A 17733-nucleotide genomic window follows, 5' to 3' on the forward strand; every position below is an offset into this window, starting at 1 on the left:
ATTGGAATCACACAGTTCTTGTCCAGCTTATCCGACTTGGCATGGTCAGGATTTCCTTCCTTTCTATGGCCAAATAACATTTTATCATTCATATATATATATATATATATATATATATATATATATATANTATATTATATATCTCAAACTCACACATTTACCTGTTGATGGACACTTGGGTTGCTTCTACCATTTGGCTGGTTGAATAATGCTGCTGTGAAAATGTGTATACAAATACCTGCTCTCAATTCTTCTGTGTGTACATATCCAGAAATAGAATTACTGGATCATATGGTGATTATAGTTTTAAGTACTGGAGGGACCACCATACTGGTTTCCATAGTGGCTGCATTGTGCTGTATGAGAGTCTGGTTTCTCCACATCTTCACCAAAATATGTGGAGCCATCCTGATGAGTGAGAGGTGGTATATTATAGTTTCAATGTGGTCAATAGGTTTTTAAACTAAGCCACGTGATATAAATAAATTTCTGGTATCAAGAATAAAAATTATATTCCAACATGAGCAGTAGCAAAAGACCAAACAGTGTGACCTTGGGGACTAAAAAGTTTACAAGCAGAAATGCTGAAGATCCAAAAGTAGACAAAGGCCAGATTACAGGGGCTATCCCATGGAACAGCAGACAAGTAGCCCTTTGGGATTAAATATTAGAAATTAATTTTTTAAAAAATTTCATAAAAGTTAATGACTATCTTAGGCTGGGGATATAGCTCAGTGGTAAAGTCTAATATGTGTGAGGGTTTGATTCCCCAGTATCAAAATACACCTTTAACATTCACTGATATTCCACTGTTTATCAAAGGAGAAAACAAAGATTCAATAAGTCAAATGTTAGTCAAATGAGTAAATAAAACGTTAGCTTCCGCCAACTTACTCTACAGTATGTACAAATAAAATGACAGGACAGGGCCACAAGGATGGGAACCTTTCTCTGAAGATTCCTGTGCACATTCCATATTAGACATTTATATGGACATAGCCAATAGAAAATGCTTTGCAAATTTTCAACGATGGTATCAAATAGCCCTCACGTCACAGAAATCTTGGTTTGACATGGCCTTTTCACTTAATTCCTTTGGAATTTCAAATATCAGCAAAATTTTAAAAAAAGAAAAAGTGCTAACATGATCTGAGCTCTCTGAAAGCTCCTATCAGAAACAGAAGTGCCTGAGTGAAGCCAGTAACTCAGTAATAAACTTAACCTGTCTCCTTAAGTTACCGTACCTGGTGGATTTCAATGCATTTGGCAAAAATCAAACTACCATCCGTTTTCACTATATAGCTATGGTACAGAGTTTCAAATCAAATAGGATACACAGAAATCCTTTCACATTAGCCACCGGACAGGGTGTTTCCTCTGTTTAGAAAAAAACAAAAAGTCCAAATAGTGTGCACTCTTGTTGGCCACCAGGAATGAGGTGAGGTGAGGTAAGGACAGACGGGAGGGACCCGGAAGGGAAAGAGGAAGAAAAAGGGTCAGATGGGCAGCGGGTAGTTTACTGCTGTTATTCCAATAGTCCAAAGCTGCAGGCCCAGCCCCAGACGGTGACATCAGCCTGCAGCTGTGCAGAGACCTTTGCTCTGTTTACTGGACTGTAGTGTGCTGTGTGGAGAACAGCTGGGGTGCAACAATTATCACTCACACAAATGGCTGTAGTTTGAATCCACTCTCCTGGGCTCCGAAGGAGACATTTATCTGGCATGAGGACTCCAGAGCTACTTTTAAAGGGATGCACACGTAAACACTGTATAAAGGGTTTGCACAGTGCTTCATCTCTGCAGGGACACACTGTGCAGGGAGGGAGTGGAGGGAAGTCACCCCATGATTTAAGGCCATGGACTTTCCCTGGTACTTATCACAGCACAGGAGACATCTACGACATGCCTATGCTGCCTCCCACTCCTGTCCTCAGTCTTGCTCATTCCCACGCTCAGTTAATCAGACAACCAACTTTTTAAAGAACTTACTACATGAACACAGAATCTACTTGCTGAAGCAAAGGAGGCCTTTTGTCCTTGTTTCAATCATTCTTAGATGGATTTTAAAACACACATATGATTAAAGCCACTGAGGGTCCAGGACCTGGGGGAGAGCTGAGACTTCTGTGCACCCACTTGTAAACTACGAGAGCTTGCTAACAGCCATCTTCCTAAAAATGAGGAATATGGTTTTCAGAATTTACAGAAAAGTCACCGGCTCACTTAAAGAATCATCTCTAAAACGTAACACCAATTAAAGAGCAGAAGTCGATACTTTGACCCCGGGGTACACCACCCCTGAGAAGAATTCTAGGCTGAGGAAAGTACAGGAAAAACTTAAAGAGAGCTGCCCGGATAGTCTGCCTGAGCTACCTGAGCAAGGGAGAAACCTTCCCTAAGAAGTGAAGAAATACCTGAAGCTTTGCTTTTCAAACAATTATTTGCATGACATCTAGAAAAGTTGCCATGCCACAGTCAAGCATAACCTCAGGAAAAAAAAAGAGCAGGATTCATCCCTGGTCCTTTAGCAACTGACCCCTATGGAGCAAGAGTCTTCACGGGTTTTTGTAAGGGATGGTTAGATTTATTTTCATCTCAGACAAGTTTCCCTTTGTTGACCAATAAATGTTCTGTTTACAGAGGAGAGTACACACCCATGGCCTGAACATATACTTTTGAAGTGATAAGGAGCTTTCTTAATGATCATTTCACAGAAGCATGTTCCATTATGAGAAAACAACAAAAAATAAAAAATAAAAAAACTTTAAGAACATAAATAAATGCCTTAAGAGAGTACAGCCAGAACACTTAGGTTGAAATCTGTCATACCATTCTGCTATGTGATTTGAGCAAATTACTTAAGCTTTTCAAGCCTGTTTCCTCATTTCTTAAATGGAGGTAATACTAGTGTTTCTCCTATGGGATTAAATAGGCTAACACATGAAGTGCCTGGCCCTGTGCCCGACTTGAGAGTGTGGTAAATGTTACTGTATTATTTCTAGCTGACTCAAATGTGTTTGGAGGGTCCTCAAAGGCATGCTTGGGATTCCGTAACAGTTAAAAGTCACATTTCTTGTTTGTATTTCCAAAAAAAAAAAAACCCACCAAAAAACATGCATGCATGCCCACAGATGACAGGGAGCTAGTGTAGTAGTGTACCTCCATCTCAAACCTTATCAACTATGGTTGCTCTTGACATCATCTACAACAGAATTTTCCTAGTTTCAGGGGAGGTACGTTCACATGGAAGGTGAGGCAAATTTTTGTGGAGCTACATAAGAAAAAGAAGAGCCAAACAAGATTTCGACTCATTCTCCCCCTGCAGATGCACACCTTCCCTAGGTCCTGGCAAGCCCGCTGGGCTCTTCTCTGCACCACCCATGAGGGAAGTGAGACACCTGGGTCCAACTCTGCTGGTCTGCTTTGAATTCCTCTTTCAATCTCTTTGGCTGACTGGAAACAAGCCACCTGCTCTTAGTTCTGGTCTCCTTCACTCCTTTCTCAAACAGCACACAGTTGGTATAATTCTCGGCATAACTTTATCTGACTTCTGTCCCCACCCTCAGAACCAAGAACAGATACACTACCTTCTACCGTAGTAGTGTGATTACTTCATAATATCATACTGAAGAGAAATCCTACTGAACCCTTCCAGGGCCAGTAATGATGTTGGTGACTCTTAAAGCAGGGTGGGCTCTTTTAAAACTGGAGGTAACAGTATTCAACGAAGTATCCAATAAGCACCTTTTTTTTGGTACCAGGGATTGAACCTAGGGGCACTTGATCACTGAGCCACATCCCACCCCTTTTTTAAACATTTTATTTAGATACAGGGTCTTGCTGTGTAACTTAGGGCATCACTAAATTACTGAGGCTGGCTTTGAACTCGAAATCCTCCTGCCTCAGCCTCCTGAGCCACTGGGATTATAGGCCAATAAGCACTTTTTGAAAAGCACATTGATACTTTGTGGGAAGGCAGAGTGAGGCCTAGACCAGACATATAGGCTTTTCCAACTTCCTGGGCTTCTAGGTTGTGATTAACAAGGTAGGAATGAATACCACCTATTCTGCCAACCTTATAGTTTATTAAGAGAAATACATGGTTACTATTAAATTTTGTGGAGTCTTCACAGACTGTGGAATGATACCTAATCACAAGAGCTCCACGATTTACTTCCTCAAAAGTACTTTTGTTTTTCCCACATGACCCAACAAATCTGGCAGACATGTGCTAGACAAGGGTTTTTTGTAAATTTCAGAATTAGCTGCAAAGGTTTTTCTCATGGCTCTTGGGCATAATACCCATGAATTGACATGAACCAATTTCAAAGTCTTCCACTGATCATAACTTACAAGAAATTGATTTTTACAAGATGCCTGCACTATCAAATCAACTCTCCCATAAATAAGACCCCTCTATCTTTAAAACTCAGTTCAGACTTTACAAAGGGTTCTTATGTTTTCGAAAAGCACATTGATACTTTGTTCTTATGTTTATTTTTCATGTAATATAATAATACTTTGAGTAAATAGCTATTCCCACAAATCTCATTTTACCAAAGAGGGAGCTAAAATGTCAGACTTCAGTGGAGACCTCAAAAGCCTTTGAGTACTATAGCACAAAACACCAAATAGGATCTGACCCGCTATTTCCCAAGTCTGAGATGCAGAAGAGAGAAGTTAACTTAGACCTATAATGGACACCTCAAGGAATTAAGAGCTTAATTATCTTGTGGAGGTACTGAAAGACTGAAAGATCAGTCTTGGCGCGGGGAAAAAAGTACCTTTGAGGAAGCAAATCCTGGAGCTCTTGTGATTAGGTATCATTCCATGGACAGTTAAAAATGATCTTTTCCCCCTTCCCCCTACACTGATTAGTTCTGACGAGAAGTCTTACTGGCAGGTGGGTGATGACTGGGCCCAGTCAGCCTATCTTCTACCTCCTGACACAAGGCCAGCTGGGCCTCCAAGGAGCCTGCAGGTTCTTCCTGCCAGTGCTCGCTCTTCCTCCTACCATGAAGACAGGTCAGAAAAGGCTTTGTTGGTTTTCAGTTCATTCACTGGCCAACGACAGGCTGCAAAACAGATGCTCTTCTTTTCACAACAGCAGACAGACATCCCATGTGCAAATGAAAACATCTAGGAATGAAAGTGGATCCCAGACGAAAGCATGGCCTGGTAACCGGCAGTGTGCTCCACAGTGCAGGCCTGAGGAAAAGGAGCTGGACTTGGAAGAAACCATGTTACAATCAAGAGAATTAATTTAGTGTGAATAGAAATGTGATTTCAAGTCAGTCGCAAGCTACTCTGCCTGTCCTCCCTGATGAATCATTGTTTAGGGTACAAGGGTAAACAGCACTGGTAAAAGTCTATGTCATGCATAAAATCTGGAGGCCTGTTTACAGGCATGGAGCAAGGTGATATCACTCTTACTATGCTTACTTGATTTCTTTTTTAACATAAAAGAAACAACTTTCTAGATAGTGAGTGCACTGTCATAGTATAGACCTGGGAGAACCCATGTCAGAATCAACTGGGTGATTATTAAAACCGCAGATTCTTGGGCGCCATCCCAAGTCCACTGAGTCAGAATTAATGGGCGTGAGAACTGGGAGTCTCATTTTAAGCACGTCTGTTTCATTATACAATGAAGTTTGAGAACTATGCTCTAGACAAATGATGCTAAATTAGGAAAACCAAAAGGTGAGAGTCTGGAGTTAAGACAAGAACTAGGACAAAGAGGAACACTCACGAGCTTTCAAAAACAGACACCAGTGCTAACATTTCACATTACTGCAGGTGAAACAACACGGTTTTTTACTGATAAATGTGGCTGGCCAAAGTCCAGATTTAGGACAGATATAGATAAGAATGAGCTAAATTTGAGGTGTCTATCAACTCCATCTTCAACTCAGCCAGATAAAGTACTCTGCTTGGTGTATACTTAGTTTTCATTTCACTGATAGACATTTCATTAAAGTCTACTTTAAAAAAAAATCACTTCTGGAATTTTGTAACGCAAAACTGACTTAGCTATATGAAGAGTTTTTAAGTTCACAACCTTGTTAAACCAAACTTATAGCCAGAACTAGGACAGGGAAAGAATTAACACATTCCATGGGGTGTGAGCTAGTCTGAAGTTTAGAGCCACTGGGTAAGTGTTGATCTGTTTACTACTTTTGACAACTTACTTTTTAAAAGTAGATAACAAGACATTCTAATAATACTGTACTTCTTAAACTTTCTATCAGAAGAAAAAGTTCCAAAAGTTCAATGCAAACTAGCATTTATTTCAAAGGATTTTCCCATGTTTTTCATGAAGCTTTCCTGTTGTGATTGACTTGGGTTTTTAACCCAACCGCTTTGTTTCTGAGCAATTTGGCCTTAGGAAAGGACTCACTTTGTTGGAGTTTTGTTTTCTTTTTATAAAATGCAAACTACTTATAGAGCTGAACATTGCTTCTTAGGAATAAATAATAAATGTTACAGCCATACCCATCTCATAACTTTTACACACAGAGGGCAAAATTAACTAATCTTTTACATACTATGGGAATTATAGAAGTGTTTAATGAACTAAGGGTTAGTTCATAAAAACAGAAACAAGTAGGACTAACATAAAATTATGTGAGAGTTAAGCTGTTAGTTCTTATGGCTGAAAAATAATTTGGAATGCAAAATACCTTTCTCTATTGACAGATGAAAACATGTGATCCCAAGGACTGACTTTAAAGAACAACAGAAACCCCTAATAGATCATAATGATGGCCCTCTATACACCAGTTTTCATGCAATACAGCTCTAGAAAGAATCAGGATGACACATTTACCCTCTCTCTGAGGCAAAATATCTGCTGTGGGTGTAGACCATTAAATTTAACTATTCAAAATGATCTGCTAATTAACTGGGATTATCAGACACAATGTGTCCAAGAAAAATAAATAATAATAAAGGTAAAATATAATTATTATTATTCACTCCTAAAGACAGAAATGTAGCTCTCAAAACAATTCATAAGAAAACATTTGTGCATAAAACCCATCAAGTGTTTGTGTACCAAAAGGAGAAAACCCCCTTTCCCTAGCTCCCATCCTCAGTAACAAAATCCCCTCATTCACTACGGTCTAGGTACTGGGTATGTGCCAGGCACAAAGTGGCAGAACTACAAAAAAAAAAAAAATGAAGGAGATAGTAACCTTGCCTTTGAAGAGCTCATAGTTCTGGACAGCGAGAGGAGATCTATAAACAAACAACTATCAGAACAGAGTCTTCAGTGTGGATAAAGCACCCTGAAGGGCATAGGAAAAGTGAAATTCACTTGCTTAAAACATTTGAGTGAAACTCCCCTGAAGGCAAGGTATTTTAGCTGGGACTTAAAACATGAGAAAACAAAGAGGCAAGAATAGAAGGGTGGTAGAAAGAGGAGGAAGCACCGCAGGCAGAGAGGGTAACACATGCAGGAGCAGTGGACAGAGGCCGAGTAAACCCGGGCCAGGGCCTGGAAAGGAGGTGTGAAGCAAGGAGAAAGAGCAGCATGTGAGGAAGAGAGCTGGGGGCCTAGAGGCAAGGCAACCTGTTGGGTGGCCACTGCAATATCATCTAGATAAGAAACTATGGAGCTTATATTAGAACAGTGGCAGCCGGAATGCTAGGGAAGGATGTAGTACTTAGGACTCAGACTGCCACACGGGCAGAGCACGGGAAAAGGAGGGTGATCATTCATTAGCTTGGGTGGAAAGTGAATCAGTAATGCCACCACAGGCTGAGTGAGGAATGGGTTTGAATGAGGAAAGACTGCAGAGAATCTGGAAGCCTAAGAAGGTTTAATCACAGTGGACTGGCTCACCTAGAGGCAGCCCTAGAGGAAGAAGAATACCTACAGCTTAGGAGGGAAAGGGCTAGGAAAATACACCTGTGAGTCATGGTTGTATAGCATGGAGGTGAAACCAGGGGAATGGATGAGGAAACCCACTGACTGCAAGGCTATTTAACAGGTAAGTAAGTCTGTGGTAAACCCACTTGACAGATTTTCCCATAATGCAGGCTTATCAGGCAAAAATGGAAAAATACTGTACCTGTTAAGTTAAAAAGATCAGAGGATACACACAGTAATAGGGATGCATCTTAAAAACATGATACTGTGTGAATGAAGCCTGACACAAAAAATGAGCATACTATGTATTTTCGTTCACCTGAAATTCTAGAATAGACAGCACTAACCTATGTTGATAAAAAATAAGTGTTTGCTTCTGATGGATGGGGTGGTCCCCCTGAAATAGGGCACAAGGGATTTCCTGGGATCACAGAACTGTTCTATGTCTTGACAAGGATATAGGTTATATGAGAATATGTTTATCAAGTTGGACAGAATAACAGAAATGCTGCTGTATGTAAATTATACCTAAATTTTAAAACCAGAGCACAAAGCTGTATACATTCATCTAAACAAAAACAAGGAACTATGCAAATATAAAAGTTATATTTGGATAGTGGAACTAGGGGCTATTTTCTTCTTGATTAAAAATTTTGTTTTCATACAAGTTTCTTAAATAACAAAGGAACTTTGAAACCTCAAATGCCAATAATATTTATCAATTACTCAGGAAAATGCGAAGCATATTATAACCCCCACCCCACCCCTTGCAGGAAGCAGGAAAGAATCTATATAATTTAGGGCTCTACTGTTTGAATATACTAGGAGAACACAAGATAGAGCAGATACATTGGTGTAAAATCTCAAGGGGTCGCTGGAATGAGGGGATCCCCACGGTTTCTTTCTGAGCTTTTTTGAAGAGTTATTGCAGAAGCAAATAGCCAATCATTCCATGAAGGTGTGTGGCTCAGATGGCAGAAACATGCAGGCTGCGGTGGAGGGAAGCTACCTTAGCTTGGTGGGGACAAAATGAGGCATTTGATTCTCAAGGTCAAAAGCACAGCTCTACTTGGGCTTCAGTGCCTCTCAGTTTATGAGTTGTCTTTATTCTCTGCAGTGCATAGTACTTTGGGAACCTGGTCTCAGTTTTCATAGAGAAAGTAAAGAAAATTCACCCTGTTGGAGATCGACACCAATGACCTCACATCATCTTGGAGGGAAAGGTGGGTACTGCGCTCATGAGGATGATGGCAGCTCTCCCTTCTTGAGTTTCCTGTCATGGACCAGGTGCTATGCCATTGTTTCTTATATGTTACTATTTTATTCATGCTACACAATAGGCCAGAAAAATATCAACTTTCATATCACCAACAAAGAATCTGTACTCAAAGAAGTCAGGTAATGTCTAAGGATTGGAAGGACAAACTGCCAAGCTACTATCTCTACACATTAAACTCCACCATCAGGAAAGGATGGGTCAGGTCTCACTTCCATTTGAGTCTAAGGAGCCTGTCCTGAGGTATTTCTGATAACATTTCATCTAATTACTATTCCTACCTGCAGTATGGTTTATGCCCTTACAAAATGGCAAATGTGGTCAATCACTACCCAGCTGGAAAACTGCATATATCTCAATACCTATTATTTAATGGCAGTTAACACTTGGTGGGAGACATTTTACAAAGTATCATTACCCCCATGTGATTCTCATAACCACTCTGAGGGCAGACAATCACCACTGCCATTTTACAGAGAATGAAACTGGGACAGCAGAGACAGACGTTACTTGCTCTAGGTCACTCAGCTACTACGGATTTGAACAAGGACACGTGACAACACAGTCCTTGCTTGGTGCTCTTCTTGACTGCCTCAAAATTTAAAACAAGCTTTAAACTCTGTTATGTAAACCTATCATTTTCCATCTCGGTTCAGGCTAAAACCAACAATCCAACTGTGTGCTCTGGGATGTTCTTCCTGGCCGGTTTTATCACAAGTGTTTAAGGGATTATCTTCTCTTCCCTGACAGAACCAAACATTTTCCAAATTCTTTATGCTGCTACTTGAGCAGTTCTGCTGGATTCAACAGCAGCAATGACACATTCCCAGAGATGGACCTTAGGTGACAGGAGGATATGGCCAGGCTACCCACTGCATCCCGACACTCTGGCAGCAGAGGAACAGCACACCTAGACACACTCTCCCAATCACAGATGGAAGGTGAGAGTGGGTACAAACTGATGGCTACTTCCTGATGATGTGATTGACTGGAGGTGCCGAGTACTGCACCCCAGTTTAAATTGCTTAATTGTGCCATCCACTAAAAGGCAAAAAGAGGATCCCCCATTCAAGAAGAGTGAATGAGCACAGTGTTCCGTTCTTGTTCCTCCTTGCCTTAAAGAGAGGTTGAAATGTGAAACACTAGGTAGGCTCAGCTCCACCTTCACTGGGGTACAACGAATGCTAAACACACAGAAAGGCCTCTTTCCTGATGTTCTAACTCTGTATCCATTACATTACTTAAGGCACAAATGCAAATTAAGGTGGCCATCTGTGTAAGCAAAAGGGCAGCAGTCAGGTAACATGGCAGGAAGCCCTCAGAAACACCTCTCAGCTGTGGTTTCCCTGAATGCTTTCACTAGAACTGTCAAGTCTTTGGGGTTCTGAAGTTTCATTTGTCTTAAGATTACTTTCCCATAAAGGGTACTTCATGTCCACAGCCTAAAACAAGGTCAAGACTGTTGCTTTGGCCAGATACTATGATCCAGGGAGTTAGCCAGGAGTTTGTCCTCCCTCCTCTTGGAGGGTGGAAAGAGAAAAGTAACATGAAGAGCAAGTCTTGACCCTCTAGGCTCTGCCCTTCAATTCTTGCCCTGGTTGGACTTGGCATGGTGACAGTGGTTGTTTCAAAGAGTTTCGGTTCAGCAAATTAGACTGGCAATGCTTAAACTCTGGTCTTTTCCAAAGAAAAACAGGCAGATTGTCTTATATCTGGGTGAGCATAATTTGCTCTTCTAGCTGTTACCTTTGCATTACTTATACTCATACCTACCCATGCTTCCAGTGCTGGCACACACAGAAAACTACGAAGGGTAAGGAAGGCAGCTTTTGGATGGACAGCTCCAGGCATGATTGGCGCTAAAGTAGGAAGCCAGTTCTCTAGGCTGAGGAGCCCCACAAACAGGGGATCCCTAAGCAGCCCAGCTCACTCTTACACAGTAGCTGAGGCAGAAAAGGCAGTATTGTCTCTATCCCATGAACCCTGAGGACCTCTAGGACAGACCTGAACTAAAATAGTCTTGTCTTGAACAGCAGGAGTGGGTGTTGAGCCATTCAGACATGGCTCCCTGTGGAGTTGGGCAATTATTCACCCTTAGCACTATCCAAATCGTAAGATCAAAATAGAATATGCCTTTTTCAGATGGATGGTCCTGACAAGCAGCACCCTTTTAACTGTAAACTCACTACTCACAAGCCATCCTTAGGAAGTGTAATGTAATTGCTGTTATCAAAGGGAATTTCCTCAATATTCTTTCATATGAAAAGTGGTTCAGAAAAAGAAAAAGATGATGGAATTATTTAACGGGAATTCAAGCGATTAAAAAAATTATTCTGTCTCTCTCTCTCTTCAGCAAGAGACATGTTTTGGTCATCAGAGGCTCTGCTAGGCTTTAGTGAGATCAGTGCCAGGAATTCTGTGAACTTGAGGTCAAGCTGCCAAGATTCAAAAGAAATGTCGATAGTAAGTGTTTGCACAGATACTGGAGGGGGAGAGCTGACAACTGCCAGCGTGCAACTCCAGACACCATGCAGACAGGAAGTCCAAATTCCCCAACCTTCCCCTCACCCCATACAATGTAACACCACCACAAAAAAAGAAAAAAGAGGCTCTTACCTAGCTCTCCCCTGAGGTTCACAAGTTCTTGAGATAGGGTTTTGTGTTGTTTCAGTACTTCCTCCCGCTGTGGAAAACACACATCAAGTTACTAGTGTTTTCAAGAGGGTCCTTTTCAGTAAGGTACACATTTGTTATCACTAGGAAAACGAGACCCAAGATCGGGAAGCCAAGATGTGAATCATTTCAGCTAAATTGTGTGTGTTGTTTAACACAACACACACACACACACACACACACACACACACATGTCCTTAGTTGTAAAGGAAATTCATGTTTTAAAAATCTGTATTTTCTCAGGTCCTCATGAAACTTTCCTTTGAGGAACTGAATTGCTCATTTAAAAAAATATTTGTTTAAGAGTCAATGCTTCTGGGCTGATCCATACAGCCTTTCAGCTAATGCATACTGTACTTAGGAGAAAACACATTCTCCTTCCCACGGGCAATAAAAGGCCTAATCAGTTTAAGATAAATATTTAATGTTCTAAACATAGGCTTTTATATATACTTTGTCCTATATTTACAAATAAAAAAGTTTTGTTACAAGGGCAATCCTTTACTTCTAAATGAGACCAAAAAAAAAAAAAGTTTGTTACAAAGCTACAACAACAAAAAAGTAAGCATTTAAAGACAAATTAAAATTGAATTTATCCAGCTACACACGAGTTTTGAAAGATTATTATATCTTAGAGCAGCTATAATTCTAAATAGATGTTAAAGAAACGAAGCAAAAGAAACAGGCAGCTGTTTCAGCATTAAAAAGGCAACAATCAACTTTGCAATACAGAATAATTTTTAAGTTCCCAGCAACTCGTACCAGTCACAGAGCCACACATACTTACACACAGTCATCAGACATAGTTCCTTACAAGGTGGATTCCCTACTATCAGGGCGTAACTAAGGAAGACATACAATTTCCAAGCTCTGTGAAAATGCCCTCGCTAGGATGGCCCCAGAGGTAGCTCCCACCGCATCTTGATTGCAGTATTGCAGAGATCATAAGATCCAGCCTTTGCAGGCAAGAGTTGCTTGTCATTCAAAGCATTTCCCCGATTCCAGACACCCTCTGCCCTAGTCCCTGACATTCTTCCAGAAAAGCACTATAAACAAATACTAATTACCCTTGTTGCTGCACATGGAGAATAGAGGCACATTTTGCTGCTGGGGCAGCCCATTTTCCAGCTTCTGTCTCCAACTCCCCACCCCCTGCACTGTCCAAGAAGTGCACAGGTGGCTGTGCCACCCACCAGTCGGGTCTGTCTACATTCAAAGCTCTACCAGGAGGAGCGCCATTGGCCCTGGTGGCCTTCCTGAACGTCCTGCAGGTTACCGTATGCCTCAGACTCCTCTCTCCCCACAGAAGCTGATACTGCAGCTTCTGCCTTTGGCACAAGCAGCCTGTGATTACTTAAAGCCACAGCCCTTCATTTATGAAAAAACGAGAGCCAGACATTAGACTGATCGATTGCCACTTACTTAAATATCAGCTGGGATGGTGGAAACAAAAACTGACCCTTCTGCATGGATAATGGAGTTATTTTTAGATTTGTGAGCCTTGTTACTCCCCTCTCTAATTGAGGTCATTAGATTATCACACTTGCTAATAAAGAAGGGAAACCTGTTCCTCAAAACCCATAAACTAAATGAGGTTATGAACTAGGCGAAGGGCAATGAAAGGGGCCATGTTGTGCTGTAGAATTTTACATGATGTTGTAAAATGAATGGAGTTTCTCTCAAAATTTGATTCGATTACATAGGACACAGACCATTGATGAATTTTTTTCCTCTTTTTTTATTGGTGCATTATACATAACAGTGGGATTTATTGTTACATTCTTGTACATGTGCACAATATGAGTTTAAAAGTGTGCAGATTCAAGATTTTGAGGTCATTTCTATTTTATCACTTTTATTTTGCACTAGTCTCTCACAACTCAGTTAAGGAAATTAACACTCCTATGAATGGATAACAGTGACCAAGACTGAAGAAACATTTTATTCATTGAGAACATTTTAGCCTCAATGGTATCCTAAATGCCTGAATTTTAAAAAATGTGGTATTATTTTGAAATAACCAATCAGTAATTCCAAGTTTTAAAAATAATAAATAGGGCTGTGGGTGTAGCTCAGTGGCAGAGGGCTTGCCTAGCACTAGAGTTCAATCCCCAGCACTGCAAATAAAAAAGTAATTGTTAGGAAATCAATCAACTGGGATAATAATGGAAGAAATAATTTAAAATGTATATATAATTTTAAAAATATGTTCTTAATCTCAATTTCAGCCTTAATTTTGTTTGGTAATCTATTTTGGATAAACGGTAGTACGTTTTGTCCCTGGTTATATTTATTAAGAAAGAGAAATACATAGTTACTATTAAACTTTGTAGAGTCTTCACAGACTGGAATGATACCTAATCACAAGAGTTCCAGGATTTGCTTCCTCAAAAGTACTTTTGTTTTTTTCCACATGACCCAAGAAATCTGGCAGACATGTGGTAGACAAGGGTCTTTTGTAAATTTCAGAATTAGCTGCAAAGGCTTTTCTCATTACTCTTGGGCATTATACCCATGAACTGACATGAACCAATTTCAAAGTCAGAAGACAGCTTTATTAGATACCACAAGTGATCCTGAAGCAGTCAGGCAGGGGAATGAAGCTCTGGGAGTGGGCATCACCCAGTGAGCCTGGGCTACATCCCCCTGAACTCAATCCCTTGCCTCATTTGGGTGGAACTTTCTTGAGTGTCTTCCCCTCAATAAACATGGCTTAAGGCATGCTCGCTGTCGCTCTTGTCCTCCTCTCTTGCTTCCCTTGTGGGAGCTGGGGCCAATGAGACATCGCTGAACCCCAAGAAAAAGATATTTTCTCTGTCTCAGTGCCAACCCAATTCACCTGGAGTGACCCTGACTGATAAGTCACATGTGGTGGCACCCCTCTCTGGATGCCTGACCTTCTTTACCTGTTACAGAAACCTTCTGGGAATGCTAAATGCCAGCCAGAGACACCATCCCCTACCCCAAATGTGCTTCTGAATTGGTTGGCAAGTTGTTACTCATTACCAATTAGCTAAGCATTTTTCATAGCACATGCTTAAAAAAAAAAAATTTAAGAAACTTAAGGTCTCTGCCTTCAAGGCTCCTGGATCCTGGGTGGAACTAAAATGTCCAGGCCCAACTCTTTGGTTATCAATCAAAACAGATGACCTCATCTGAGGGGAAGCAGTACAGGATAATGGAAAAACTGAAGGCTTTAAATATGATATTTATGTGAAATGCCAACCACAGGGCCCATACCATAACAAACACAAAAAATGTGTTCATTTCTGCCCGACTTCCTTGGTAGCTTGCCCTTTAAATGTATTCATCCTTTACTTGCTGATAAAATATATTTTGTCAGATTCTGATTCACTGCTTTTCTTCAGATATTCCCAGATCAGTGTTTACGTCTTAGCTAATGAACTCCAGATAACAGGTTTATTTGATTCTCTTGTTACTGTAACAGCAGACACACACACACACACACACACACACACACACACACACACACACACAGGAAAAAAACTAAAGGGGGAATCTGGATAGAAAAATGCTTTTATACTCATGCATTAAACATATGAAATACTCCAAGAAAAAATATGGATTCACCATAATTTAATTAAGGGTCCCTGGGACACAGGCACTTAGTGTCTGGCTGTGGTCCCATCAGTGTGCCTGAATTCTGCTAGCTACTGAGAAGTATCAACAGCACAGGATCTTGCAGGGGAAAAAAAAAAAAAAAAAGCCCACAGACAGCTCTGATGTGGCCATGTCTGACCTCCCCAAGGGCCACACAGTGAATTTGTCAGTATGGCTACTTTTTTTTTTTTAATCTGAGGCAATTTTACTTAAAGTAGTAGACTCTTAGCATCACTCAAGATTCACCTTTGTTTAGTTACTAGTCTAGGCTAAATTTGAAGGCACTTAAAATAAGAGATTGTGGGGAGGGGTAGAATTCAATCTTCTCTAGGTTACCTAGAAACCTACACAGACCCTTTTAAAAAGACACTGGGATTACTACCATCACAATCTTGTTGGCTTTGGCTGTCAGTGTAGGATACTGTACAGCCATTCCAGGATGAACCAAGAATGAGAACAAACTGAAGATAATGATGTGTATTCTGAGAAACAGAGGGTGTAACATAAGTTTCCAGAATGATGAGACATTTATTAGAACTTCTAACGAAGGTGTAATGAAATGTGTCTGCATTGTTGAATAGACTTGCAAAAGAAGGATAAGAGAGAGTTCTGGGACTCACTATAATCAACCATTTTTACCCATAACCCAATGCTTCAAAATCATTTAGAAAAGATTAGTAATTGCAAGATATATATGTGCACATATATTTATACATATAAATATATTTGTACATACATATTCATACATATTTATATATACACACACAACATATTTGTATGCACACACACACACACTCTACAGGGTGAAGGGAATTTTTTTTAGTTGCTTAACTTTCCCTCTGGCTATGTCTTTCCACCTGTTTTATAACAGTACCTGTACATATTCGGCAATCAGTAAATATTTGCTGATTGAGTATAAAGAAAGAAGGAACAAAGGACATTTACATCAAAATTTCCTGTGTATCTTCCATCTGGGATTCCATACTCCCCATTCATTACTTCATTCACAAATACACTGTATCACAGCTGCTGGGTGGGTTCCTAATAATGAACTAGAGGCAGATCCTGCTCTCAGTAAGCTTCCTATCTTAAAAAGCACTAACTGGAAAACTAAATACAAAGAACAAAAGGGAAGTAGAAATGCTGCTGGAATCTAGAGGGTGAGCTGAATAGACAACTAGAAGGCCAAGGAGTCTTCACTAAAGAGGGAACTCCTGAGCTTTGTTCAGTAGAGTCACAATTACATAGGTGTTAGGACCCACATTCAGGTGTGAGCGAAATTCATATATGGTAAAAATATACTTGGAACTCACTCATGTTATGGACTATCAAAGCATTTCTCTGTATGCCCAACCCAGTGAATTTTTAATCTAGTGTTGGATCTGCTCTTTCCACAACTGAGTACCTGATAAGTTATTTGGCTTGTGTTTAAGAGCTAGGTTTCATAAGAAAAAAAAAGTATTTTAAAATACTTTAGATCGAATATAATGGAGAAGGTTCATGTCACAAGGGAGCGAAACTTGGGGCTTGAGAAGATGCCTGTAAAGCAGACTCCTGTCTTTCATCTCAAATCACTCCTGGGCCTCTGAGGGACATGGAAGACAGCATTGCCTTCTTCACTTAATTTGCATTTTTACTTTGGTTGTTTACATAAAAAAAAATCTATAAATTAAATGCAGATGGTGATATGAGAATGTTGTTAAAAAAAAAAAAAAAAAAAAAAGTCCTGAACATGTGAGAAGGTTTCAGAGGGACAGTAGCCGCCCAGGAAGAGTATTTAAACCAAGGACGAAAAGGGATAGGACATTTTCAGTTCATAAAGTCCTAGCCATAAGTTTAAGTCCTGGTCCTCCTCTTGCTTACTGTCTGATATTACTTCACAACTCTATTCCTTAATTTTCTTGACTGTAAATTCCAACTTATTGTGATTTTGATGATGATCTAATAAGGTAAGAAAGAATATCTGGTATCTTAGAAAATATTCAACAAATGTTAAATCCCTCTCACTTTTCCTCCATTTTCCTAGTATGCTGCTGAGCACTGGCACTGTGAGGCTTACATTAAAAGGGAAGCTGGTGGGCTGAGGTTGTAGCTCAGAGGTAAAGCGCTTGCCTCGCACATGTGAGGCCCTGGGTTCCATCCTCAGCACCACATAAAAACAAATAAAAATAAAGATATTGTGTCCATTATAACTAAAATAAATATATATATTTAAATATATATATTTAATATATATATACATATATATATATATATATATATATATATATATATATATATATATATATATA

At 40.0% G+C, this 17733-nt stretch overlaps 1 protein-coding gene across 5 annotated transcripts in view; it reads right to left on the reverse strand.

The window, feature by feature from the left end:
* The window catches only part of Mtus1 (microtubule associated scaffold protein 1), a 143834-nt gene that overhangs the window by 13824 nt on the left and 112277 nt on the right, over positions 1 to 17733 (reverse strand). For 4 of the 5 annotated variants that reach the window (XM_048791827.1, XM_015486065.2, XM_015486064.2 and 1 more), the window contains one exon: positions 11765 to 11831. In XM_048791827.1, the coding sequence (XP_048647784.1) occupies positions 11765 to 11831 (67 nt within the window). Of the gene's footprint in view, positions 1 to 11764; positions 11832 to 12888; positions 13094 to 17733 lie in introns of those variants that run through there. The other variant, XM_048791828.1, reaches the window with a different exon arrangement.

This window comes from Marmota marmota, unplaced genomic scaffold, assembly GCF_001458135.2.
Source record: "Marmota marmota marmota unplaced genomic scaffold, marMar, whole genome shotgun sequence".
NCBI classification, from domain to species: Eukaryota; Metazoa; Chordata; class Mammalia; order Rodentia; family Sciuridae; genus Marmota; species Marmota marmota.